We start from the raw sequence: 27,088 nt of genomic DNA, 5'->3' as shown, positions 1-27,088 counted from the left end.
TATATTTTTGTATATATATATATAATCTGAGCACTCTGTAGGAACCATTTTCAAGGTTGGGATAACCAGATTTTTCGGCCCAGCTGCTGCATCTTTTATGTTGTTGCACATCCGAGGGAAAAGGGACGTTTTAACGGCTGGATCTCAAAATTTAGAAGAATTGATATCAACACGTTAGGAACAATTAACCAGCAAAACTGCTTGCCTCCAGAAGTTGTGAATGCTTCAACATTGGAGGTTTTTAAAAAGAGATTGGACAACCATTTGGTCTGAAATGGAAGAGGCTTCCCTGCCTAAGCAGGGGGTTGGACTAGAAGACCTCCAAGGTCCCTTCCAACTCTTGTTATTGTAGTCTATTCTAAATTTAAGGACTTGCTGGAATTAGCTGCCCTGCGGGAAAAGGGCTGCTTCCTTTCTAAAAAAGACACAGAAAAGGAATTGGGGGGGGGGGGAATATCCATTGTGGATGATGAAAATGTAACACAACATATCCTCTTTGTAACTTTTCCTTTGATAAATACTGTCATTTGTTTTATGTCCTTTCTGGTGGGGAGGGGGGGGTCTTCAAACTTGGCCACTTTTAAGACTTGTGGACTTCAAGTCCCAGAAGCTGGCTGGGGAATTCTGGGAGTTGAAGTCAACAAGTCTTAAAGTGGCCATGTTTGGGGGGACCCCTGGTATAGAAAGCCAAAAAGCACAGCACTCTTTCCCCCCAACTCCAAGGCAGCATGAAAAAAGCACTCTGAAATTTCACTCTGGGTTTCTTGCATCTGGAGCCGCAGATGTTTCTTCCCAGAGACTAAATTTTTGCAAATTCAGGAAACGGTTCCCGGGATGGACCCTTAACCGGATCCTTTCTCGGTGTGTTTTCTTCTTCTGTTTTTCCTGAATCTTTGGTGAAAAGAACTTTGGTGTGTCCAGGAAATAAAAACCAGTAGCAAGAATATAACAGACATCCGGCGTTGGCCTCACGGGTGTGTGTGTGTGTGAGAGGGGTGGGCTGTGGGGTTCCAAAGCCTCCAATCCTCTGAAGTTCCATGTGCCACAGCCGGGGGGGGGAGTTCCAACGTCCATGAGCCAATCCGTGCCTCATTGCTCTGCACTCTTCCCTGCCGCTGCAGAGGCACCAGTGCAAAAGCTGGGGTGCTGAGGCTATGCCCCCCCCCAAAAGATTGGCTTCCTTATGGGAGACATGCTGGTGGGTCCTCCTGGAGCTTGGGGGCTCCCTTCTCAGCCCACCCCCCTCTCTTCCCCCATTGAAGCAAGGGGGGGGGCAGGAGGCAGACCCCCTTGGCCTGAATCCGCCGATGCTACCGGCTGGGGTCCCCCACGTGCCGCCTCTCCAAGGCGTGTGAGCAGGAGACGCAGCACGCAGACTGGTAGTACGAATACACACACAGGCGAGCTTGCACAATCACCGCACAGTTGGGGTACTTGTCCCGGCAAGTCGCATCTACCGGAGGGAAAAGGGGAGAAGAAGAGGTGGGGGAGAAGTTTGAGGCCCCCAGTGGACAGGGGAACAACTCAAACACGGAGGAAAATAAACGAATGGGGAGGATCTTTCTCACTTCCCCCCCCCAATAAGTACCGAACTGGCTATAAAGAGCAGAGACATTCCCCCCTCCCTCGTTTGCTCTGCCGTCTTTCTCACCCCACTTTCCTTGGGGGGGGGAGGAATTGAGGGGGGGGCTTACCAAGCGAAGGAAGACAGGGCTGGCTGTTGCAAGGACGCTTGGTGGCTGGTTTGAGGTGGAGGGGGCAGCCAGCGCTTAAGGTCTTGTTCTGCGTCAGACACTGGACTTCTCTCGCCTGGACGCCCCCCTGGCAGGACCTGGAGCACTGTGGGGGCAAAAGGAAACATTGGGGGGGGGGGAGATCAAAGTCCCTCCCCCTTCCCTAGTTCTGCACCCCCCCCCATTGATTATAAATTCGGAGTGATATTAACACAAATCAAAGCTCCGTAACGTTTTTCCTGAATCAGGGAAGCCTCTCTGGGTGGAGAGGGGTGTGGGTAGCTTGGCATGGAAGGGGTTTTGTACCCCCCACCCCACAAAAAAAAGCCTGCCCCCCCCCACTACAACAATATAATTAAAAAGGAGAAAAAATATTGGACAGAAAGAATACGGAAATTGCAAGAACAAGAACATGTTAGGCGAATGGATGGAGAGAAGAGAGGTTTCCTGAGAGGCGAAGAGGAAAAGGCTGAAAGGAGGGAAGAAGGGAAAGGATTTACCAGTGGAATAGAATGAAATTCGGTAAATGTAGCCAATGGTTTATATAGCCAATACGATGGGAGGGAAATAGATTAATACTATTAATTGTGGATCATTAACTATGTGAAATGTTTACTGTATACAATTAAATCTGAGGATATGCGTGTGTTATTGATGGTAAGACAGAATAATAGACGGAAATGATTCGTGAAATTTGAAGAACTTGGAGAGGCAATGAGGATGATATTGTTTATCTATTAGGAAGAAATTAAAGTTAAGCTGGAAAATAGGGAATGGAAATAAAAAAGGACTGAAATGTGAAAATTGAAAATAGGATGTAAAATGAACTATGCATAACAGAAAATGTAGAAGGGGGACAATAAAAGAAGTTAAAATATGTAATAAAAAATAAAAAAAAGTTGTTTCAAAAGGAAAAAAGCCTCCACACTCACTGTGCTCCAGTTGGTGGAAAACCAGCGGGCCTCACAGTCCGTCCCGACACAGGGCTGGAGAGGAGGGGGCTTCTCCAAGTGGGCACACTCGGCGGCCTCCGTCACACTGAACTGTGTCCCCTCTTTGCTGACACAGATGATGTCCCGTCTCTGGGTCCCATAACCGCATTCGACCGAGCACTAGGGAAAGAGGGCAGGAGTCACTGAGGGGCAGAAAATAGTGGGGGTCCCTGGGGGGGGGGTCGAGAACAGCCCTGTCATTCACTATAGAGCTGGAAGGGACCTTGGAGGCCTTCTAGTCCAACCTCCTCTTTAAAACCTCTTGTGTTGGGCGCACCCAGAATGTCTAGTGGGAAGCTGTTCCACTGGCTAATTGTCCTCACGGTTGGGAAGTTTCTCCTTAGTTCCAGGTTGATTCTTTCCTTGGTTAGTTTCCATCTTGCCTTTTGGTGCTTTGGAAAATAAGTTGAAACTCCCCCCCAGCCCCCCATCTTTTTTGGGGCAGCCCCTCGAATCCTGGAAGGTGGCGGTCATGTCAACACTCCCCCCAGCAACAGGGGTGTTCCAGCCGTTGCGACAGAGGTTTGGGGGCCAGGAAAGGCTGGAGAAACCCAGGGGGAGCTCCACCGGCCCTTACCGAACTCCAGGGCCCTTTGTACCACCGAGTCACCCGTTGGCAGGGCCCTCCGTCGCAAGCCCGCATGTCGGAGGGCCTGGGGGTGGCGCAGTCTTCGTCCGCCTGCCCGTCCGCGTTGCTGGAGAGGCAGACCACCGAGCGGCGCTGAATGCCGGTGCCGCAGTCAGCCGAGCACTGAAAGAGGACGGCAAGAACGTCAGGATCCGCTTTCGCCTTGATTTCCCCCAACCCGAACGTTCCGGCGGCCGCAAGAATCCAGCGGAGGAAGAGACGAAGGGAGCCGCGTCAAAAGTGGGGGGGAAAGGATGTCAACGTCCTGACCAGCTTCGGAAGGGTCTGAAAACTGGGGGGTGGGTGGGAAAGGGGGTCGGCATTCTTCTTACTGTGTTGCTCCAGTCGCTGTAAAACCAGCTCCGCACACAAGGGCCCATGGTGCACGGCTCGCTGCTCTGGGGCCGGTGGTTCTCCGGACAGTCCGTGTCCCTCAAGAGCTCTCCGTGGTTACTGACACAGCTCACGCGGCGTGTCCGGTGGCCTGGGCCACAAAGGGCCGAGCACTGGGAGGGGGGGAGGGAGGGGAGAAAAGGAGCAGAAGGGCCCAAAGCCACGGCATTAAAGGGGGCAGTTCCCACATTTCTTGCGGCCAAAGGCAGAGCCCGGCGATCCATTTAGTGTCCAGTCTGCACCGGAGATAAACGGGTGCAAAGGCTGATTTAGAAATTGGTGGCGGTGGCTCTGGGGGAGGCCGGAAGGACCGCGGTGACCCCAGGGGTGGAATCCTGCTCTTGGGAAATAAACACGGGGGGGGGGGGAAGCCCTTGGGAAATAAACACAGTGGGGGTCTCAACTTACAACCACAATTCATGTTGCTAAGCAAGAAGTGTGTTAAGTGAGTCTTGTCCCACTTTGCCACTTTTCTTGCCGCAGTTGTTAAAGCGAATCACTGCGGCTGTTAAATTAGCCACACACAGTGGCTGAGTGAATCTGGGTTGCACACTGACTTTGGACACTGCAACCGTCATAAATACGAGTCGGTTGCCAAGCATCCGGATTTTCATCACAAGGGGATGCTGCAATGGTCGTAAGTGTGAGAGAGGATCGTAAGTCACTTTTTTGCATTGCTAACTTCAAACACTAACGAAGTGTTGTACGTCAAGGACCACCTGGGGAGATTTTTCTCCTGGCTCCCTGGGGGAAAATGGGTGCCCTGCTCTTGGACACAGGCTCCAATGCCCAGGAGGGAGGCTGGGCACAGCGACACCCCCCTCCCACCCACCCACTAACCCCCCCACGGCTGCCTCACCGAGCTCCAGTTGGACTGGACCTCCCAGTGGCTGCAGAAGTGGACTTGACAGTCCTGGGTAGCCTCCGGCTTCTCCAGGTGGCCGCAGCGCTGGGGGTGCACCATGGTGGTGCGGTTGGCGTAGATCTGCCGGCAAAGGACCTGGCGGTGCTGAGTTCCGGGGCCGCAAGACCGGCTGCAGGCCGACCACTCGCCGGCATCCCAGCTGAAACGTACAACAAGCGAAACGGGGAATTGCAAAACGCCACCATTACGATTTGAGAGTGTCGCACGTTTCGAAAGCGGCTGATATTTAATCGTTTCCCTTCGGCCAGGGAGCAGCAGACGGCAGCTCCGGAGCCGCAAGTGGCTCCTTCCTCCCTCTGCTGTGGCTCCCTGTCGCTCGAAATACGCCTCCCAACCACCAATGTGCGACACCCGCCGGCCCGCAATATTTTGAGCTTTTCGACCGCCGGTAGGCCGACCATGGTTAAATCCAAGAAAATAAAAGTTTCAGAAGTAAACAGAGCGTTTAATTCAACTAGTTTTGTAGCTGCTCAGGAAATAGTCAGGCAAGGGAAGGTTTCTGTGGCTCCCGGTGTTTCTTTTCTGTGTCCAAACGGCTCTTTGAGTGTTTAAGGGTGGTGGGTCCTGCCTTGGGCACCCAGCGAGTTAAGCAGCAGGGAAAAAGATCCAGGAGAAAGTGCTTTCCACCCCCCACCTCCACGGGAACAGATTCCGTGGCTCACAAATTCCAGCCAGGCCGTAATCCGCTTTGCGCAGAAGGATAAAACCACCGTAGGGAGGGGAAAACCTTTCCAGATCACCAGAGGCTGCAAAGTTAGATCCAACCCTTGTGCTCCAAAGACGTTTACTCGGGGGGTGGTGGTCCCCAACGCAAAACAGTTGGGGGATCTCTTGGCCGAGCCCCCCTCCCTGCCACTGGGCCGACTGGATGGCCAGGGAGACGCCCTCCGGACCCTGAATCTCTGGTGCTGGGCTCAGCCATGGGAGGAGGGGAGGTTGTGGGGAGGGGGGGGGGCGAGGGAAGGTTTGGCGGCTTACAAGGCCGGGCAGGGATCCGTGTTGCAGATCTCTTCCTCCACAAGTGGTTTGGGGATCTGGTGGCATTTTTCTTCCCCGACTTCCTCCTGGGAAGCGCGAGAGACGCAGCGGTAGACGGACTTCCAGAAGCCTGGAAGGGAAGGGAAGGAAAACCGTCACGCTGAGGGAGGATGGAGGGGGTCAAAAAACACTCAGAGCAAAACTTTTGGGGGTCTCCGCAGCTCCTTGTCTCTCCCCACGGCTGACACAAGAAGTACGGCAAGTTTGATCTTTGCCCTGAGTTCGGAACGGGATCACCTGAAATGCCCCGTGGAGAATCCAGGCAAAATCATGGACTGTCCTCATAGTATTAGCCTCCTCCTCCTCCTCCTCCTCCTCCTCATCATCATCATCATCACGGTGTTATTCTCCAAAGGAGACCCCAGTGGCTCAGAGCAAACGCTGAACCTCCCTGCTCAGCAGCAGTCCACCTGCCTAGGAATTGGCAGGAAGGGGCGTGGCCTCTCCGCCCTTCCCGACTCACCTTTCCCGCAGGAGGCAGAGCACTCCGTGTTGCCGAACCGCCTCCAGGCGAAGTCCTGGCCGGGTTCGGAGAGGAGCCGGACGGGGGGTGGGGGAGGCGGGAGGGGTGGGACCCGGGCGCTGCGCTGCAGAGTCTCCAGGCTCCTCCGCGATTGGCTCGCCGGGGCAGGAGGGGGAGGGGCCTCACGGGGGCTGCCCCACGAGGCAGAGGAGGGGGGCGGCTGGCCTGGGACAGGGCTCCGTCGGGGGGCCGAAGGCAGCTGACGTGCCCTGCCAGCTGGAGGCTCCACCGCGGCCAAAGCGCCTGGAAAGAGATGGGAGGTTTCACTAGAGTGGCTTACAGGCGGTCCTCGGCTTACGACCACGATGGAGTCCTGCGGGATTGGGCGGCCTATAAATTTAATAAACAATAATAATAAATAATAATAACATTTCTGTTGCTAAGCAAGGCAGCCAAGTGGGTTTCGCCTCATTTTGCCACAGTTGTTAAGCGAATCACCATGTTAGTAACATGGTTGTTAAGTGAATCTGGCTTCCCCCCTATTTCTCAGACGGTCGCAAAAAGAGGACCACCACAGTCGTCACAAATACGAGTCAGCTGCCAAGGGTCTGAATTCCTATCACATGGCCACAGGGAGGCTGTGCCGGTCGTAAGTGTGAAAAGTCACTTTTTCAGTGCTGTGTTAACTTCAAACAGTCACTAAGCAGATTAACAGCCTTGGAAGGGACCCTGCAGGTCATCTAGTCCAACCCCTTACATCTGCCTTTGCCTAGAATTGAACTCACAAACTCCTGGTGGTGAGGCGAGAGCTCCCCCTCTAGGCCACAGCAGCAGGTGCAAATCGGGGGCTATCTGTGTCAAGCTCTAACCCTCTGGTTGAAGAATTGCAGGGCTGGAGGGAGCTCCCGGTGTGGGAAGACTTGAACACGGACCCGAAAAGGGGGTGGGAAAAGCTGCTCACCAAACCCCTCCTGAGGCCTCCGGGCGTTGCGGTGGGAATCCTCCGGCTGAGCCAGCAAGAACTGGTAGGAAACCCCGGGGTTGTCTTGCTGGAAGATCATCTGCGGGCGGGGGGGACGGGGGACAAGGAAAGTGGCAGCTACTCACCCCGTCCTCTCCTCTATGCCCCCTTTGCCCCCCTCCCAGAAAGTCCTGGTGCCACATGGGCCCTCAAGCAGCCAAGGCCATCCGGAGCGGCCCCCCACTACTCACATACAATTCTACGGGCCTGGTGGTGGGTCCATCGGCCGTCAGGAGCTCCCCCTCCTCCTGGTCCCTGTAGATGAAGACGGTGCCCGCTGCCTCGTAGTGTCCGGGAGGGTTAACCGCCCAGTTGCCGTTGATGATGGATTTGCCGTTCTGGGTACGGAGGGCTGGGTGGATGGGGGGGAAGGAGGAGGGGTCTCGTGTCATTCCACACCCAGCCCTGCTGACCCCCGGACCCTCCTTCTGGCCACGCAATGCCAGGGAGATCTCACGTCACGCGTGGCCTCCTGGGATAATGGGAACAAGGAGAATCCTCCGTCTTGGACCTACCCAGATAGTTGGGGCTGCGGGACATTTCCCGGATTTGGATCTGGGTGGCCCCCGCCGGGATCTGCAGGATGCGGTGGTAGCCGATGGGCACGTTGGTCTCGCTGTAGTTGCCCGACACCAGTTTGCAGGCGGTGTGGTCTCCTCCGCAGACCCCACACTCGTCCAGGGTGCGATTCGATCCCAGGATCCCATCACAGCCGGGGGTCTGGAAATAGATCCCGCTGAGGATCCAGGGGATTCCCCCGCCTCCCTCCCTCCCCCAAAAGGCCCTTCCGAGCAGCGCTCTGGAGAGTTGGAAGGGACCCCGGCTCTGTTCCCCGGAAGCCGAGCGACTCACGAGGCACTGGCCGGCCACGCAGATGTCCTGGGACGAGGCCTCACAGGGAGTCCCGTCCTGCACTTTCTCCGTGTGACGGACGTAGAAACGGTAGCCGAGGGGACGGCAGTTCAGCTCACAGCGCCGGGAGCCCCACACTAGGAAAGGCCCAGGAAGATGGGAATCAGGAGACCCTCTGCCAATTGCATATCCCCCCCCTCTTAAACTCTTTTACAATCCCTTGGTTGGGAAATACTGAATTGCAATCACGGGCACTCCCAGCACTCACCAGTAGAGGGCGCCAGCACCACAGCTACATTGTCAGCCCTGAGATCTGGACAAGGAAAGGGGGTGGGGGTCCCTATACGGGGAGGGGGGGGGACCCAGGGCCCTTGGATGACGATGGTGGACTAAAACTCCCAGAATTCCTTGAGGCAGCCAGGCTGAGGAATTCGGGGAGTTGAAGCCCTCAAGTCATCAAGGGACCTTGGTGGTTCCCGACCCCTGCTAGGAGGGATGCTCTGTGTGTGTGTGTGTGTGTGTGTGTGTGTGTGTGTGTGTGTGTAAGCTCCTGTGCAAGATTCTGCCTCTAATCCCCCCCCCCCACTCCCAGGGATACGCAGCACCTGAACTAAAGCTGCAAAACAGTACAGACAGAGAGAACTCTGTGGAACTCCCTGCCACCAGAAGCCAGAATAAGCCATGGAGGGAAGAGGGAGGCCTCCCACCTTCTCCAGGCTGAGCCTCCCCTCTCCTCCCCAGCCCGGTGGTCAGAGGCAGTTTGGAGAAGGTATCCGGAGAAGCACTCACCCTCCGTGAAGGGCTCCCACTGGTAAAAACGGCCCATGAACTCCTGGTCGTTGTAGGCAGCGCACTGGACGGTGCGGGGGTCTGGGCGGTCCGGAGGACACGGCTGCGGAAGAGCAAGGAAGAGGAGAGCTGGTTGAAGTCCCCCCCCCCCACCCTGCTTCTTCTTCTGCTACACTTGAGCCTGTGGATTCCCCTCTCTGGGTGTGGCTGGGAGTGTCCCCTGAAGTGGGGACCCCCCTCCCCGGTCACCCTGACAGCCCCGTCCGGTGTAAGGAGGTCCCGGCTACGAAGGGGCAGCGGCCAACGCCAATTCAAAAGGGGGCTTTTGTGTGCGTTTGGCTTTGATGCCTTGCCAGGAACTGGGACAAACTATTTCTCCCCAGCCGTGGGAATTTGGCATTGTGGGTCTGTTGTGTAAACACGGAAACCCTGTTGTCGTTGTTGTTCAGAAGGGCTCGGGAGGTGCGTCCCCCAAAGGAGCAGGGAAGTGTGGTCAAGGACGGGTCAGATGTCCACTCCAAAGGCCCGGCGACCTTCCTCCCCTCCTGCAACACCGAAAACTGGCCAAGGGGATGCTGGAAAAGTGGCAGCTTCCCAGGACGTGCAGAGAAAGAACGCACATTTCCCTGCTTCCATTTTGTGGTTCACCCAGCAAAGGAGCCTCCCCCTCCAGCTGGCTGCATCACCCCCCATGGTGGAGCATTTGGAAAGAAAACCCCCCTCATGCCACTAGTCCTCAAGGCCACCCATTCAGTGGAGAGGATTTTATTATTATTTCCTTTTATTATCACTCTGGCTTGTTGGAAGTGGCTGGGGAGGTTGGAAATGCCGCTAATGAGGCCCCCCCTCCCTGGTCATAAATGCGTGCCAGTGGCAAGGACCCAAATGGGGAAGCCGCTCCGTTCCCATGAGGCTTTTCCAGGGAGGCTGTGCACCATGGGCACCGGGAGGCTCACCTGTTGCCTGCAGGCTCTGAACTGCCTGTTCTCCCCCTCGCAGTGGAAGGTCTCGGTGCCGGGGGCGTAGAGGTTCCACTGGGGGGTCTCCGCCTGCGGTCTCTGCCACCCAGCGTGCAAGGGGAGGGGGCTGCCCCGGTGGAGCAGCCAGATGTCGGCCTCGGAGGGGCCACGGAGACCGGGCTGGTCCACAAAGAGGTGGTGGGAGGGCCGGGGGCCACGGCCACCCCCCCGCGGCTGCGGCTGCTGCTGCTGCCTCTGGTTCCGAGAACGGGCCCGGCTGGAGGGCAGGTGAGGATCGAGGCTGAGTCGGGGGGGACGGCCCGGTGTGGCCCGTGGGTTGGGGCCCCTTCCGGGCCCTTTGTCTTGGGAAGCAGAGATTTGGCTCTTGGGGACTGGGGGGGCCCGGCGCAGGTCTTTTGGGGCGTGTGGTGGGGGTCTTTGAGAAGAGAAGCCCCCAGCACCCTCCGCAGCCACGCGGCTCCCACCGGCATGAGACGTAGAGGAAGAGTCTTCTTGGGGTCTTGGGGGTCTCCCCGGGATGTTGCCTCGGGGCTCCTCCTCTGCAGAGGGGGGGCCCTGCTGGGGAGGGCTGCTGGGGGCTGCCGAGTCCCCTTCCCCAGAAGGTCTGCTCTTCAGCCCCACGGCTTCCCCCGTGGGGTCCTCAGGGGCTCCTGCCAGGCCCTCCAGCCGTTCTGCTCCGGGGCTCCAAGGCGTTTCGCCCCAGGGCTGCTCCTCTTTGGCTGCCGGAAGGAGCGAGGAGGGGGCGGAGGAAGGCGGGGTCTCCCCGGTCTTCTCTCCATGGTGCCGCTTAAAACGGGGGCTGCCCTCCTCTTCGGAGAGCCCCTTGTGGAGAGGCAAGGCGAAGGGAACCCTGCCGTAGCCGTATTTTCCAGGCTTGATGGTCTCTCGAACTCGGGACCTGGAAGACACAACGTTGGGCCGGATGACAATGTTGGAAGAGAAGGCCAAGATTGGGGGGGGGGGGACGCGCCATTTTCCCTGGGGGTTCCTCCCAAAAGCTAAGCCAGGCGGGGTGAGAAAGGCTCAGGATACGATGGGGTGTGTGTGGAGGGAGTGGCCCCCTTCTCGAGTGCCCGGGGGTGAGGGAAACTTTAGTGCATCCCTCCCTGATTGCTGACGCACCAAACACACAACACCACAATTGGTCCTGGAGACTCACCTCCAGTCCGCCTGGGGGTCCGGTATCGGAGACGCTGCCCAGCTTCCTGGGGACTCCTCTTCCTGGCTCCAGCCCCCCTCTCGGCCCCCCTGCCTCGCTGGCTTGTACAAGGGGATCACTTTCTGGGCAGGGGTCCTGGAGCCCCCAGCAGTGGACGGCCTTTGAGGCCTGGGCTGGCTGGGGAATCCCTCGCGGCCGAGAGGGGTTCCCCAAGATCGCGTGGCCTCGAAGAAGGGGTTGGAGTCCCTCGGAGCCTCGGAGCGGGAGGCGGGCACGGTTCCTTCCGCGGCGGCCCCGGCCTCCTGACGGACATGGCGGTTGGTTGAGCCATGGGGGTTTCCCCTGTAGACGGACGAGGCTGACCAAGAGTTACCGTCCGAACGCAGAGGGAAAGCCGGCCAGCGTCCGGACGGGCGAGGCAGACGCTCCCTGTAGTGGGATCTCTGCTGCTGCTGCTGCTGCTGCTGCTGAGCGCCTGCTGGCCGTGGGGCCCCGTCCGTCCTCCCGGCCCAGGGGTCCCGCTGATAAGGGGACTGGCAGCTCCGGGTCCGTTCCAAGACCCCCAGGCCGCAGGGTTGCGAGCAAGAGGACCACGATCCCCAGCTGCCCCAAACGCCGGGAGCCCTGCTTTCCGCCGCCTCTTCCCCAGATGTCTGCCTAGGAGTCCTTGGGGCAACCTGCGGGAAAGAGAAAGATCCACGGGAATTTGGCAACCCCAGGTCAGCCTCGCACCTCCCTGCGAAAAATGGGTCACATGGCCTTGAAAAACATCTGAAAGTCTGTTTTTAAAGTCTTTTAAAGACCTTTAAAGACTATTAATGACTTTCAATGGGTCTCATGGCCTTGAAAAACATCTGAAAGTCTGTTTTTAAAGTCTTTTAAAGACCTTTAAAGACTATTAATGACTTTCAATGGGTCACATGGCCTGGAAAAACATCTGAAAGGCTGCTTTTAAAAACTTTTTAAGACCTTTAATGGCCTTTAAAGACTATTAATGACTTTCAATGGGTCACCTGGCCTTGAAAAATATCTGAAAGTCTGTTTTTAAAGTCTTTTAAAGACCTTTAATGGCCTTTAAAGACTATTAATGACTTTCAATGGGTCTCATGGCCTTGAAAAACATCTGAAAGGCTGTTTTTAAAGTCTTTTAAAGACCTTTAAAGACTATTAATGACTTTCAATGGGTCACATGGCCTTGAAAAACATCCGAAAGTCTGTTTTTAAAGTCTTTTAAAGATCTTTAATGGCCTTTAAAGACTATTAATGACTTTCAATGGGTCACATGGCCTTGAAAAACATCCGAAAGTCTGTTTTTAAAGTCTTTTAAAGACCTTTAATGACCTTTAAAGACTATTAATGACTTTCAATGGGTCACATGGCCTTGAAAAACATCTGAAAGGCTGCTTTTAAAAACTTTTAAAACATTTATTTGCAAGCTTGCAGCTGCTTTTCCTCCCACCACTCCATGGGCCAGATACGGGGCATTGGATCCAGCCCATAGTTTGAGGATGCCTATTCTAGATTCAGAGGCAGCAAGAGTATTTTCTCCTTCATCCCATGCGCAGAAATTCCCCACAGAAACTCCACTGGTGGGGTTTTTGCGAGAGAATACCATTTCTGCTCAGCTGCCTTTCACCAGGTGCAGCACTCTCCCCCCGCCCACCAACACTTATTGATCCTTGAGGGCTAGAAACTTAGGACTTTTTAAACCCAGAGGCTTAAATGGATCCTTGAAAGCTTGCAACCATTCTCTCTCTGCCTTCCCAGCGGTTTTCCCTCTCTCCCTTTCCAAGCAAGAGTCCTAAGAAGGGGGCCTGGGTACCCCTTTCTCCTCCCCCTCCCTCCTCCGCTCCTAGGTGTCCAGGAGGCTTCCCAGCTGGTGGCCTTTGGGTCAGCAGCCGATGATGTCAGAGGCGCACCAAGAAGAGGAGAGGAAGAAAAAGGGCACATTTTTCAGCCATAAAAGGAAACAATTAATAAAATGAAGGTGGTTTTGCTAAGCAGTCCAGCCAGGGAGAGGTTTGAGTGGGTGGGCAGTAAATACAAAAAGTGCCATTGGTTCAATTGGGGGGGGGGGTGTCAGAGAATTAATTTTTATTTCTTCTTATTCCTTCCTTCCTTTCTTTCCCATTCACATCTCCCTCCTTCTCTCTCTTTCTTTCTTTCACTTTTTTCTTTCTTTTCTCTCTTTCTTTTCCTTCCTTCCCTTCCTTTTCATGCTGGCTGGGGAATTCTAGGAGTCTTAAATTTGCCACCCACCACCAAAAGCCAGTTTTTTTCGCCGGAGGAATGCAGAACCAGATAGGGGCCCGATAGAGACTGTCTCCCAGTGAGGGTTTTAAGGGTGTTGCTACCTGTAAAAAAGGCAGTCAGTCTTTTTTAATTCTGCTCCCCTCCAAGGCAGGGAGTTCCAGGTTCCCCTGAGGAATTGTTGCTGGATTTCAGCTGCATAAGACTGGCCAGTCCTGCTTGTAAAGCCCCAAGAGAGATTTACAGTTCTGAGTGATGTGTTTTAAAAAGACGAGGCTCTTGAAACGTGGAAGGGTGAGAGTCAGAATCAGAGGACATTTAGAATATCCTTTGCAGGGGAGGGGGGGGGATATTTCTTGGCTTTTTAAAAGATACAGTTAATCCACAGGATAAAAAACCCGAATTGCAAACTCTTTGGTGGCTGCCAAAACTTGTCATCTTCTCGGTCAAATAAACGCCGAGGTATGCAGAGAAGTAAAATTGGAAACTTTTAAATCAACCTTAAGACCTTTTCCATCCTCTAATCCCTCCTTCCTTATTCCCTAAAACCATCAAAACTCCCAGATTTATTTTCACCAAAAATACGTTACGGAGCTAATGCAAACAGTCCCTGGTTTAGCCACCGGTTCATTTTGCGACCGTTCGCAGTTACGACGGTGCCGGGGGAAAAAACCCACTTAGCATCCTCACTTTTAAACTTTCCCAGGTCTGCAAAGCAAAGCTGGAGTGAGATCAGATGCGCCCGATGCTTAGTGACCATTCTGCTTAAGGACGGAGTTGCTCGTCCCCACCGATGTCGCTAAGTGGGGATGGCACGTCCCATGTTTTGCGTCATGACCCCCAACATCTCTTGTTTGTGAGAATTTGATTGCGGAGGGGAAACTTTGGAGCGGGCCAAACTTTTGAGCCATGGAGGGCAAATTGATTTCTTCAGGTTTCTAGTCCTCAAGCACAGATAATAGACACAAAACATATTTCGTCCCTTTGTAAAGGAATGGGAATAACAGAGTTGGAAGGGACCTTGGAGGTCTTCTAGTCCAACCCCCTGCTTAGGCAGGAAACCCTACACCATTTCAGACAAATGGTTATCCAGTCCCTTCTTTAAAAGTGTTGGAGCATTCACAACTTTCCGGGGAGTTTCAGGGCTGGTGTATGAAATCGAGGCCCTTTCGATGGAGCCCAGAGGAGGGGAGCCCTCCCCGAATGGACAACACGGCGCAGGCGGTGCTTCCTCCCTGAGAAAATGCGCGCACACAAACACACACACACACACCAAGCTCCCTCTGGGCTTCTGGGCCAGCGGATGAGTAAGCCTCTTGGCCTTGCAATGACTCACCTTCTCGGAGGCCAGGCTCAACGCCACCAGGGAGAACGTCAGCGAGAAGACGGCCAAGCAAAACCTAGAAAGAAAAAACACAGCGGGGATTGAATTCCTCCAGGCGGCCACTGCTGGAAGCCGCCGCGTTTTGGGGGGGAAAGGCAGCTGTGCCAGGCGAAGAACTTGGTAGCCAAACGGTACGCAACACAGCCGCATCCCAGGATGCTGCAGGAGCAAAGCATGATGGGAATATCTCTGCCCAGGCACCTCTTCCCTTCTGCTGCTTCGCTGAAACTGATTCCCTCCGGCTGAGTCCATCTTGAGGAGGGGTCTCCAAGCGTGGCCCCTTTAAGACAGGTGGCCTTCAAATCCCAGCGTGGCCGGCTGGGGAATTCTGGGACTTGGAGTCCACCAGACTCCAAGCGTGGAGACCCTTCGTTTTGAGGGTGACAAAAGTGGGCATCTGTTCAAAGCACACACACACACGTTTAGACATGCACACAAAAACACAGCATCCACCTGGTGTGTGTGTGTGTGTGTAACAATGCCAGCAGAGTCTGTGACACGGGGGTGTCAAAATTGCCACCAAATATAGCGGGTGCTCGTCACCCCAAGATCTTGGACCTTGGAATGGAGCACAGGGGAGCAGGCTAATTCTGCAGGCTTTTCCCTTGTATTCTTGGCTTTTCTTTCCAGGGGGAGATGGGATGGGAGCGATTCCAGGACTTCGGCCACTGGCCGGGTCAAGTGAGACCCCTCCCCACATCTCCCAGCTGTGGAATCTCTACCTGTCGTGGCAGAGATGGGTAAACGGTTACCTGAACTTTCCAGAAAGAGGAAGTGCAGAAAATCCAACCTTCTTCTCGGTTTTTAGCCATGGAAAAGTTGTGGGATGAACCGATCGTGTTTTACGATGAGCCCATGGAAGCCAAAATATTTTTTTTCACCCCTCTTAAATTTCCCCTAGAGATGCGCTCAACCCAGGTACAAAGCAAGCTTCCAGTCCTCATGAGGGCAGCAAGCATACATGTGAAGAGTAAGAGGTTCGACAGTCCGGACTCCCCCCTCAAGCCCACCTTCTCTCCAGCCTTACCTCCCAATGCGGCTCTGGCCCGCTGCTCCCATCGCCTCTCTGGCTGCGTCTTGGTGTGGGAAGGGAGAGGCTGACTCCTTGGGCTAAGGCTTGCCCTGCCCGCCCATCTCTTCTGGGGGGTGGGGAGGGGACCCCCCCTTTCAGGAACCACCTTTCCGATCCCCTAGAAGAGCAATAAAGTTGAAGGAGTGAAGAAAAAGAGATGGCAGAGCTAAAAGTCAACATCCGGAACCTGTAAAATGCTTTAAATATTGACTTCCAGATTCTGCAAAAAAAAAGAGGGAAGGAGGGGTGGGGGGCAAATTTGGCCAATGGATTAGGAGTGAGTGTTTGGGGAGGGGTTTTTTTCCTTTCTCTTAAAGCTTTTGAACTTTTCTTCAACTTTCAACCTTGCACTGACCTTCCGAAAGGAAGAATCGTGACTCACCCGGAGATGGGAGGAAGCAAAGAGGAAATTAAGAAATTTCTCAAAGACTCAAAAGCAAACCCAGAAGTGCCCGGGGGGGGGGGGGGGCTCCACTCCGCCAGGAAAACCCCAGACCCCAATCTGGGGCCTTCTGCCACGTGACACCCGCATAGAATGTCCTCCTGCAAACGTTTGCCAATTCCCTTTTTGGTCTCCAGAAGCTCTTCTTCTCTCCAAATGGGCCCATAATCCCCTGGCTCATCGCTGGCCAGTTCTTTTGCCCGGTTCGCACCCCGCTGCCCTTTGTGCCGACTTCGAAGCTGCCCACCCCTCAGGCTGGCTGGGGAATTAAAACCTGCCATCATGTCTTTGTACAAGACAGATTCATGGATGGCCTCGTATGAACGGGCACCCAGCGATCCTTCACATGCCGAATGGTAAAGTTTCCTTCCACCCTTTAAAATAATAATAATAATAATAATAATAATAATAATAATAATAATGTGCCCCACACATACACCAACCAGTTTCTAGTTTTTCTTTCAATCTTCTTCCTTGTGTTCCCCGCCAGAGTCATAAAATATGACACCACAATTCGGAGGGTGAGGGTTGCCATGGCCACCTAACTGCGAGGTTTGGTCTCCCAGGCCCTTGTTTGTCCAGCCCGCTTTCTAATCTGTCCGGCGGTATTTTTATCCCGCTGGGAACCATGCAAAGTTTTCTTACGTTGCCCAGGATCGGATGTCCAGGCCAAAGATACCAGCCGCATTCCTTGTTTATCTTTCCAGCAACAGCCCAGACCAGTCCAGAGGGAAAGCTTCCAAAAGGCTGCGCCCTGGCTTGGAGGCGTGTGGGAAAGGGGGCTGCGAGGGGGTCCTGAGATGACCCTCAGGCCCAGACCCTTTTCTGCCATCTCCCTGGTGCCCCACTGCTCACCCCATGCAGTAACCCCTCATGCTGGCTGACAGGGGTGCTGGCTGACAGGGGTGCAGTAAGTGGGGAAGTTTTTTCCCTCCCAGAATTTGCAGCAAAAGAATTAGGGGGCGCAGGTGGATGGAGAGAAACTCCCCCTATTATTTGGAGCCAATTCCAGGGGACGCAGCACAACAAGGCCAATATTTTGACACACACTCACACACCGATCCAGAAACGCATTGCGGAACGGATTGGATCTGGGCAAAGGGATTGAAGCCACCGAGACGGCTGACCCTGGGAACGCAATTTAAGGAAGGAAAAGCCAAAAGGAGAAGCGAAAGTTCTTGCTGGAGACGAAATCATTGCAAAATGATTTCGTTGTGTAAAAAAAAAGGAGCAAGATTTAGATCTGGCAAAAAAGGAGCAAGATTTAGATTTGGCTCAGGAGAAAATCCGCAGCTCACTTTGGGTGCCTGATATACACGCACTTAAGCCGAAGGGAGATTCATTCTCTCTCTCTCTTTCTGTCTCTCTCTCTCTCTCTCCCCCTCCTCTCTTCTAGGATTTTCCCAAAACAAAGTGAGGGCCACTCCTGGATGAAGGATGCAAACCAGGGGGATGAAGGATGGATGCAGGCCCATCTTTAAGAGACAGAGAGCCTGCATTCGCAGGACCAAGTTTTCCTCTGCTTGGCCAAGTTAAAAAGAAAAATGCAGTGTTTTATTTTACTTGGTTTCTGTAACCGGGACCAGCTCTTGCAAGGCCGCCCAGGCAGGCGACCCCCACAGGTCAGGGACGCTCCTCACAGCATCTGGGAACAGCTGGGAAGCCGGGCAAGCAAAGGCATCCATCTCTGCCTCCCTCGACCTGGCGACCCACACAGGCGCCAAGGCTTTGGACCCGCTTTTTGCTTCCACATGAGTTTCCCCTTACAAGCCCTTCCCGCCGCCCCCCCCGCCCCTCCAACACCACTCGGATAGCTGAGGTTGGAACTGCTGGCGAAGCGGTAGCAACCGCAAAACGGGCGGGCAGTTTCTGAGAACGCGCAGAGCGCTCCGGGCGCCTCTCCAAGGCAGCCGTGGCGGGAGAGACGCCGGGAAGGGAGGGGGACATGGGCGGGGGGGGGGGGGCTTCTCTCTTGCTGCTAAAAGTCAAAACAAACAACCAGCGGGATGCAAACCCAACTCCCGGCGCGGAGGCTTCGTGGTCGAGTGAGCATCTCCCCGCCCGCCTCCCTTCTTGGCTCCGCTAATCCCCCTCCTCTTACTTGAGCATCAGCCAGAGGGGGAGGCGGGGGGGGGGGCTGATCAAAACGAGCCCGCCTCCCTCTGCTTGGCCGGCGGATTGGAAAGTTCGCGAGAGAGAAGCGGCGCTGGCTGGGCGAGCGGCCGGAGAGAGAGAGGGAAGGAAGCGGCCACCGCCAAGGTTGCGCTCTCGGCCGGCGCAATTCCCTCTCCGGCCGGGCCGGCCAGCCGAGCCACCTCGCCTGAACCAGCGCCACCCTCCGCTCTTGGGCGAGGGAGGGGAGGGGAGGGGAGGGGAGGGAGGGGGGTCTGGCAAGGCGGGTCTCCAGGCCGAGGTGCCAGCGCCCTTCCTCGCACGCACCGGCCGGCCCAGCGGGACGCCTGAACTGCGAAGCCCGCCCTTCCCACCCGGCGCACCACGTCGGAGCCTCCGGCTCTGGCCAACCTTGAGCAGCGGAGCAGGACTGGGGACCTGGGCAGAAAATGTGCCGACGTCACGAAAAGTCTTGGGAGGAGCAGGGCAAGCGAAGGCCGCCCAAAAGACAGGCAGGAGACGCCAGCCGCTCCTTCAGCCACTGGGCACCCCTCAAAGCTCGGCAGGATTCGAATCTGCCTCCAAACCAGCGTGTCTCAATCAGACTAGAGTGGGAAGAGACCATGGAGGTCTTCTAGTCCAGCCCCCTGCTCAGAATACAGAATAACAGAGTTGGAAGGGACCTTGGAGGTCTTCTAGTCCAACCCCCTGCTCAGAATACAGAATAACAGAGTGGGAAGGGACCTCGGAGGTCTTCTAGTCCAACCCCCTGCTCAGAATACAGAATAACAGAGTTGGAAGGGACCTCGGAGGTCTTCTAGTCCAACCCCCTGCTCAGAATACAGAACAACAGAGTTGGAAGGGACCTTGGAGGTCTTCTAGTCCAGCCCCCTGCTCAGAATACAGAATAACAGAGTGGGAAGGGACCTCGGAGGTCTTCTAGTCCAGCCCCCTGCTCAGAATACAGAATAACAGAGTTGGAAGGGACCTCGGAGGTCTTCTAGTCCAGCCCCCTGCTCAGGCAGGAGATCCTATAATGAAGACCAATGACTGTCCTGTCTCTTCTTCAAAGCCTCCAGTGATGGAGCCCCCAGGTCTTCTGGTGGCAAGCTGTTCCACTGGTTAATTGTCCTCCCCACTGCTAGGAAGTTCCTCCTTAATTCCTGGCTGCTTCTCTCCTTGATAAGCTTCCAACGGATTACTTTCTCAACCCTGGAAGTGTTAAGACGGGTGGATTCCCACTCCCAGAATTCCCCAGCCGGCATGGATGGCTTGGAAGCAATGCAATGAAGTAAGAGGAGGCGTGGCCGGCTGGGGAATTCTGGGAGTTGAAGTCCACCCGTTTGGACACTGCCAAGGGTTGAGAAAGACGAGTTTGAGCCCCCGCAGTCCACTCCCCAACAGCCCTTGTGGAACAACTAAATCTCCATCCCTCTACGACTCCGCCTTAGAATGGTGCCTTTATTAAGGTTTTTTTTATCCCAACTTAATTTTCCTGACAGTGAGAACAGTGCAAGGACTCCAACATTGGAGGTTTTCAAGACGGGACTGGAGAGCCCTTTGCCTGACATGGTTGAGAGTTTCCTGTTTGAGCACGGGTTGGACTAGAAGACCTCCAAGGTCCCTTCCGACTCTGTTATTCTGTATTCTGAGCAGGGGGTTGGACTAGAAGACCTCCAAGGTCCCTTCCGACTCTGCTATTCTGTATTCTGAGCAGGGGGTTGGACTAGAAGACCTCCAAGGTCCCTTCCGACTCTGCTATTCTGTATTCTGAGCAGGGGGTTGGACTAGAAGACCTCCAAGGTCCCTCCTGACTCTGTTATTCCGTTAATATTTTATTTTGTATATTGTACTGTCCACATACACACCCACTTATAGTGGATGCTTCATTTAAATTCATATTTGCGCATTGGATGACCTCTGTAAGCCATAAACTAAAAAAATAAAAAAATAACATTCCCCAGCCATCTGCAAAGACCCCCATTTACGTCTCTAAATATCCCACCAGGACACTGGAGGAAACAACTCAGAGCAACTGAAATCCTTAATGCAGGAAGGGTTAAGGTTGGAAGGCGCCAGATCTAAACTCGGAAGGCTGATTTATCGCGAAATACTTCTTTAGAAACTCGTCAAAACTAAGCGGAGGAACAAGAAGAATGCGGCTTTGGAAAATCAAGTTACAACAAAGTTGGTTTCTGAGAGGGGGGGATTGCTTGGCTGGGTTTGCCTTGGGAAGGGGCCGGGGTGGGGAGGGGAGGGGGGGGATGACACAGGCTGAAGAGCCTCGCCTTGCAAAAGGAAAGGAAGAGAAACACGGTTTTAGCCCGCTTTGTAGAAGGAAAAACAATCTTCTAGTCCACATGCCTTACAAGGCGGCCATTTACTCCAGGCGACACTCACGGGGAGGGGGAGAGGGGGGGCAGAAATCAGAAAGGATCCCCCCTCCCCGAGGACTCCGGCTTTGGCCACTGGAATGCGCTGGACTGGATTATCCCTGCAAATGCGGCCCTGGTGGCACTCGGGCCACCGGTGGGGATGGAAGGACAGAAGGCCTCCTGGACTGTCCACTCAGCTCCGGAGAAGGATGGAGAGGCCTGCTGGACTTTCAATGGCCGGTCGGCCAAGTCCAGCATCCTGGAAAGTTTTTGGAAGTCCACATGTGACCCTTTGCCAAGTTCAGCAGTTGCTGGATCCAGAACCAGATTCTCCATGCTGGCCAGCTGTGGCTTTCCAGGATTCGGGGAGGGGCCTTCCTTCCCCAGGATCAAAGGGAACCCCTGGAAAGTTTTCCAAGGGATGATGAGGGGGGGACACCAAAACATATTCCAGTCGTTGGTTCACAATCACCAGGAGTGGAGGAGCCTTCCTCCTCCTCCTCCTCTTCCTCCTCCTCTTCCTCCTCCTCTCCTTCTCAGTCTCTCAACCTCTTCCTCCTCCCCCACCCCTTAAAGCCCCTTCCCCATTTAGCTTGGACAAGAGAGAGGCTGACATTGCAACAGAAAACAGACATTCTGCAGATTTGGGGGCTGCATGACCTCTTGCCCCACCCCACCCCCTCCTCTGCACTCCCACCCACCCCTTTTTAAATTGCACCCCTCCGCACTTTTACAGCATCTTTGCACAAGGAAGACACACACACACACATACACCGCACAGAGATTTTAGCAAAAAAACTTTGGAAGACATGGCAAGAAAGCCTTGTATGTAGCTAAGCATGAGGGTGGGGGGGTGGAGGGGGGGGTGCAGGCTACATGTAAGAACCCCCTGTGGGTTGGGCATTAAAAGTCTCCCCCCCACTCCAAAACCTTTGGGCTCATTTTCAAAGGAAGGAGACTTGCAAGGAGGTTTCCTTGCAAGGATGTTTGCAAACTCTTGGTGGGGAGGGGGGTGCGGTCTTGGTGACTCTCAAAGCAGCAGCCCCCCCCCCCCCGCCCAGGACTGCAAAAGAGCCCCAGCCGCACATTCCTAACCTGGCCCACCCTCTGCAGATGTGGATGCTCTGGGCGGCTGCGTGTCTGTGCTTCTCGCGTGTCCAGAGAGGCCCTCCGAGGCCGGCCCGAGAGCTGGCAGGACATCCACGCTCCCCTGGAAGTGGGGGGGGGGGTCAGTCAGGAGGTGCCGGCTCAGCTGACCTCCCCAGGAAAGTCCACCGCCCAGCCCAGCGTCACCCAGAGAAGGCAGCAGCGAAGGCAGCAGCGTCACCTCCAGGAATGTGACCCTCCCCTCTGGATTGGGGAGGGGAGAACCGTGGCCCCTCAGCCCTCCACCTTTAAAGAGGAGGCACCTCCCTCTCCCCCAATTCCTCTGCTTTGGAACTGGGGAGAAGGACGGCCTGGCCAAGGCTGGCTCCCCTTGTCTTCCCCCCATCCCCTGGCCAGCCCAGGAGGTTACTCCCGCCTTCCTGCTCCCTGGGATGACAGCTCCCATCATCCCCAGCACTAACACCGAGATGGCCGTCCCAGGAACGCCAAGGGGAAGATGGGCTTTAAATCCAGCACCCCGGGCGACTCTGGGAGACGCCAGAGCTTCTGATAAAACACCCGAAAAGCAGAGATCCCCACTTGGGGAGGGGGCACCCCGAGGCCTCCTCCTCCTCCTCCTCCCCACAGGGGGGGCTTCAACCCCTGGAGACTTAGGCCCTTTGCAGAGGAAAACCTCTTGCAAGGAACAGGCTGGCCTAAGGAATAGAAGACCCTCGTCCTTTTTCACACAGGACTCCCGCACTTCTCTGAACATGCGCAGAGTGCCTTTTTGCCCACTCCCACAGGAAAGAGAAAAAGCTGAGCTGAGATTTCCCATCCCCAACCCTCTCGGACGCTACCTGCCCCCCCCCAATTTTCCCCAGCTCTACTCAGGAGGCCCAGGGCCAAGTACATTCACATACCCCCCCCCCCAAAGTCCTCTGGATGGGGCAGGCTTCCACGTTTCCCATCCTGGGGCTGAAGGGAGGATCTGCCCCCCCCCCCAAACAGCACATTGCTTAGCGGTGAAGCAATGCGGGGAAAAACCCTCCCGCCTCCCCAGAGCAAAGCGGAATGGGGAGGGCCCAGCGAAGACACCCTGCAGCAAGGGAGACCCCCCTCTGCTTCTCTGCACCCTGCAAAATGCCCGTGGGGTGGGTGGGTGGGTGGAGGGGCACAACGTACTCTTAACAGCTGCAGGGAAAGGAGGGGAGCAGTTTATTGCTGGCGCACATGGGAGACCAAAAACAATCTCGCTGGGCCGCCAAAAGATGAGTAATGGATTGTCCCGCACAAACACAGCCACACAATTTGGGTCAGAATTCGCCCCTGTTTGGCAGGGCTGGGCCTGCAGCTGCAAGATTTCATCCTGGAGACAAGCGTGGGAATGAGAGCAGCCCTCGGCCTGGCTGACCACCAGGGAGGACGGGACAGAGTCCTTTAGGTGGCCACACGGGAATCCCCCCCCCCGTCTCTTTTGGGAGGGGAGGCAGGTGAAGACAAACAACTGCCCCCCCCTTTCCTTTCCAAGTGGCTCCTTCCAGTCTGGGCTCCTGCTTCTAAATCACCCCCCCACCACCTCCCAAGGATTCATCCCAAGCACCTGTGTGATGTATTTAGGGAAGGGAAGAGGCGGGAGAGAAAACTTTCAGTTCCAGGGGGGGGGGGGGCGTCTGTTCCTTTTTTGCCCCCCCCCCCCAGTTCTCAGGATCCTGTTGGGAAAAAGAAATGAACTTTTCGGGAGCAGGAATTGTGCCAAACCCATCTATCAACCCCCAACAGGCAGTTGGGCATTTGCTAATTAAGCTCCCCCACCCCCCTCCCCACGCATTGGTGGCATTGATGGATAGGGGATTTGAGTTCCTGAATTCCACTCCCCTCCTCAGGGCAGCCTGAACGTTTTCCCCCCACCCACCCACCAAATAACGTGTAAATCACAGCAAGTAAAAATCACGGAGGCACGATGGGAGTTGAAATCTGGGGCGTTTTTTAGGATGCCCGATTGGCAAAGCTGGTGCGGATCGTAAAATCAGAGAGCTACACAACTCTCAACAGATGCACACATCAGGGAGGGAGGGAGGGAGGGATTCCCACCTTCTACAAAGAAATAATTCGTGGTCTGTCTTATTTTGGACATCAGGAGGAAGTTCCTTAGTCGGATGGAAAAAATCTTTTTTTTTCACACAACTCCAGTTATTTTTGGCCATTTGTGATTTCACCATGGCTGCGTTGTAGGCCTTGCCACCCATCTCCACAACAAAGCTGAACCAAAAATAAAAAAAAAACAGGAACTCGAAAGCAGCAAAATAGCTTCAGGGGGCTGGGAGACCCCCACAACCCACCAGCCTTCTGCCACAGCCCTGGGAGGCCAGGCAATTCTTCCCTCCTTAATAACAACTTCAAAAGTAGGGAAATTTGGGGAGGGGAGTTGAAGTTGCAATAGAACCCTTCCCGAAATTTGGGGGTTGCAAAGAGGAAAGACCTCCCTCCCAGGGGGGGGGAAAAATTCTCAAGCCACCCTGTTTCCAGCTGCCTCTTTCCAAAGTTAAACTTTCGGAAGCCAAAAACATTAAGTTTTTCACCCAGTTCTTCCCTCCAGGATCTCTGGCCATTTTAGAAGGGTTTTAAAGGTTAGAGAAGAGTTGGGGGTTTCATTTTAAGGCCTCCCCCCCCTCCACCCTCCATTCTGCACAGGCAAATCCTTCCCAGGGAAAGGGAAGGACAGCAAGCCTCCCTTGTCAGAGGCAGTCTACCTGAAAAGGGACAGGGAAAGCACCTGGTGTTTTTTTTTTGGTGGGGGTGGAGGGAGAGGGATAATAAACTCCCTTTGGAAGGCTGGAGAGAGGAGGAGAAGACCCTCCCCCCTATTAAAATAGCAGTGCTGACATTTCCCAATCTTGGGAGCATCTCCCCCTCCCTTAATATCACATTACAGGTCCTCAAAAGGAGCCGCAAAGACCAACACACACCTTAACCGCGCGCGCACACACACACACCCGCAGAGGGCCCTTGGAGGAGGCAGCCCGGGTGTGTGTTGTGTGTGTGTGTGTGTGTGTGTGTGAATCCCTGCCTCGTGCTCACCAGCCCAGCAAAAGAACCCTCTTAAAGTCCTTCCTCTCCCGGGTGGTCCAGGGCCAGGCGCCTTCAAAGGCCAGGCGAAAGAATGGGCCATTGATGCGCGGCCAAAGGAGGGGCTCCGCCAACCGACCCCCCCTGCACCGCCAGAGCCTCGCGGAATGTCAGGATGAGGCCCTGCTCCTTCAACACCCCCCCCCGCCCCGCCAAGCCCACCCTTCTTTTTAGCCACTTTTCTTTTATTTTGGCTTCTTCACAGACCCCGATAAAGAAAGATAAGGGGGGGAGGGAGGGGGGCGCCAGGTGAAAGTCCGGTGGAAATTTTCGGGGGGCGGGGGGGGGGTTGGCAGGATGTGGGCATCAGAATGGTGGCGGGGGGGGTGGGAGGCTGAAAAGCACAGGATGGACAGAATATTTCGCTCTGGAAAAACTTTTAAAAACTTGTTTTAAACTTGTTTTAAAACCGCTCTCGGGGCAAAGAGGGGAGAGAATGAAGCGGAGCAGGACAGAGCCCAGATTAAGGCGATGCCTCTGAGCATCTACAGAGCGCTGCCCTGGTCCTTAACGCTTTGGGCGGAGGGCAAAGGCGGCCGGGAAGGAGCGGCGCGGGTCTCTCTCACCTGTTCTTAGGATCGCCTGGCGCTTCCCCGGGCAGCCGCAGGCAGGCCGGTCATCCGTCTGGAGTGACGAGAGAAGGGGGGGGCGGCTTAGAGAGAAGAGGGTCCGCCGGGGTTCAGACGACCCAGGGCGGCTTGTCTCTGGGTTTGCCCGCCGCCGGACTCGGGGCTTCGCTCAGGATCCCCCAGATTGGGGAGGGGGCTTGGGGGGGGGCAGCTGAAGAGGCCGGACGGGGGGGGGCAGAGGTGGGTCTCCCCAAAGACGTCCCGGGCAGAGAGCGGGGCAAGGGACGGAGCTCCTCCAGCTGGGCTTTGTAGTCCCAGCGGCGCAGAGAGAGAGAAGCGGGGGAGGGAAGGAGGGAGGCGCCCCCTCCCCGCCCGAGCCCCCTACCTGCCATCTCAGGTGCCCGGAGGGGAGAAGGTCCTTCCCGCCGGAGCCCGAAGTTCTCCAGCGCTTCCTTCCCGGCGGCCTCGGCCTCGCACCCCCCGCCTCCTTTCAGGCCTCTCGACGCCCCCCCTCCCCGAGGCTCCTCCTCCTTTGGCTGCTCCTGTCCCGCCCATCAGGCACGGGGGGGGGCAGAGAGAGAGAGAGAGAGAGAGAGAGAGAGAGAGAGAGAAGACCCTTCCCCTCCCTCCTCCTCCACGTGGACCTGTGTCCTCCCCCCCCTGCGCGTTCCCCGAGAGGAGCCAAAGTGGGGAGGGGGCTTCTGCCTTGCGCGATCCGCAGAGTTCTGGGTCGGCTGCCGTTTCCCATCCAGAGCAGGCGAAGGGACAGCGAAGCCCCCGGGAAGGAGCCTGCGAGCCCCTTCCAGGGCTGGGGAGAAGCCGAACACCCAGCGGCTGGAGGAGGGAGGGTGTCTGCCGGATTGAGCGCAGCGGCTGCACCCCCCCCCCCGCCAGCTGAGGCTCCTGGGCGAAGGGGCCCCCATTGGCCCTCTGGGGAAAGCGGCTGCAGCTGCAGGAGGAGCCCCAAAGGTGGGCTGGGCGGAAAAGCTTCTCTCCTGCTCAGCGTCCTGGTCAGGGAGCCTCCTGGGGCAGGAGCAGTCTACCTGGAAAGATGATAGAATGCTATGGCAAGAAGGTTGGGTGGACTTCAGGCGGTTCTGGGCCCTAAATGCTGGCTACCCCCCACCCCAAGGAAGGCCACCTAAAGCTTCGCCTGTTCCCTGCACTCTCCCCAGGAGGAAAACAGGGTGGGAAGGAATAGGGGTGGGGGCTCGTCAGCCAAGGAAGCCAGGTAGAAGGAGCCCCCACCCCTCCATTCAGGCTTTTGGGGGGGGCAAAGGGGGGGGAGTCAGGAGCTGGGCAACTCCGCCTTCTGCAAGTTCCCGGAATGTAGCCCAGCCCTCAAAAGCAGCAGAAAAATTGGGAAGCCCCCCCCCTTCTCAAAATTTCAGCCCTGTTTCTGGATTGCAGGCCCCAAAGTGCAAAAGGACAAGGAAAATCCAACACCCCCGGGGGAGACCTGAAACCAGCTTCCTCTTGGGGGGGAGGGGGGAGAAGGCAGCATCCGATTACCAGAAGGATAAATGTTTTAAGGGGACACCCTGTTTGTGTGTGGGGGGGGGGAATTAAACTTTCCTCAGTCTTACGCCCGCAGTTCCTCTCCTTCCGCCTTCTGCACCACAATTCCATGTCCTGGCAGCCCAGCTGAGTTTTGGCAAGGCAGACCCGTACTTGTGGGCAGGGAGGGAGAAGGGGT

The 27,088-nt window shown here is 55.6% G+C and overlaps 1 protein-coding gene across 4 annotated transcripts; it reads right to left on the bottom strand.

Moving 5' to 3' along the window:
- Window positions 1-356: 356 nt before the first annotated feature.
- Window positions 357-25,888, bottom strand: ADAMTSL4 (ADAMTS like 4). 4 transcript variants are annotated; one of them, XM_032234159.1, is made up of 19 exons: window positions 25,778-25,888; window positions 25,390-25,447; window positions 15,635-15,797; window positions 14,560-14,623; window positions 10,974-11,650; window positions 9,791-10,712; window positions 8,835-8,937; window positions 8,046-8,182; window positions 7,709-7,913; window positions 7,385-7,545; window positions 7,134-7,233; window positions 6,173-6,475; window positions 5,650-5,779; window positions 4,606-4,810; window positions 3,686-3,859; window positions 3,303-3,476; window positions 2,666-2,845; window positions 1,695-1,839; window positions 357-1,453 (listed from the first exon to the last, which is right to left on the bottom strand). In XM_032234159.1, exons 3-19 carry the CDS (start codon window positions 15,664-15,666, stop codon window positions 1,311-1,313), a joined length of 3,855 nt encoding a protein of 1,284 aa, XP_032090050.1. In that variant the 5' UTR covers window positions 15,667-15,797; window positions 25,390-25,447; window positions 25,778-25,888; the 3' UTR covers window positions 357-1,310. The 4 variants fall into 4 exon arrangements, with proteins under 4 accessions (XP_032090050.1, XP_032090053.1, XP_032090051.1 ...); XM_032234162.1 differs by lacking the exon at window positions 3,686-3,859; XM_032234160.1 differs by lacking the exon at window positions 25,390-25,447.
- Window positions 25,889-27,088: the final 1,200 nt, after the last annotated feature.

Source organism: Thamnophis elegans, chromosome 17 (genome assembly GCF_009769535.1).
Source record: "Thamnophis elegans isolate rThaEle1 chromosome 17, rThaEle1.pri, whole genome shotgun sequence".
In the NCBI taxonomy this organism is placed as follows: Eukaryota; Metazoa; Chordata; class Lepidosauria; order Squamata; family Colubridae; genus Thamnophis; species Thamnophis elegans.
The sequence above is the reverse complement of the archived record's forward strand: the minus strand, read 5'-3'. Positions and strand labels throughout refer to the sequence as shown.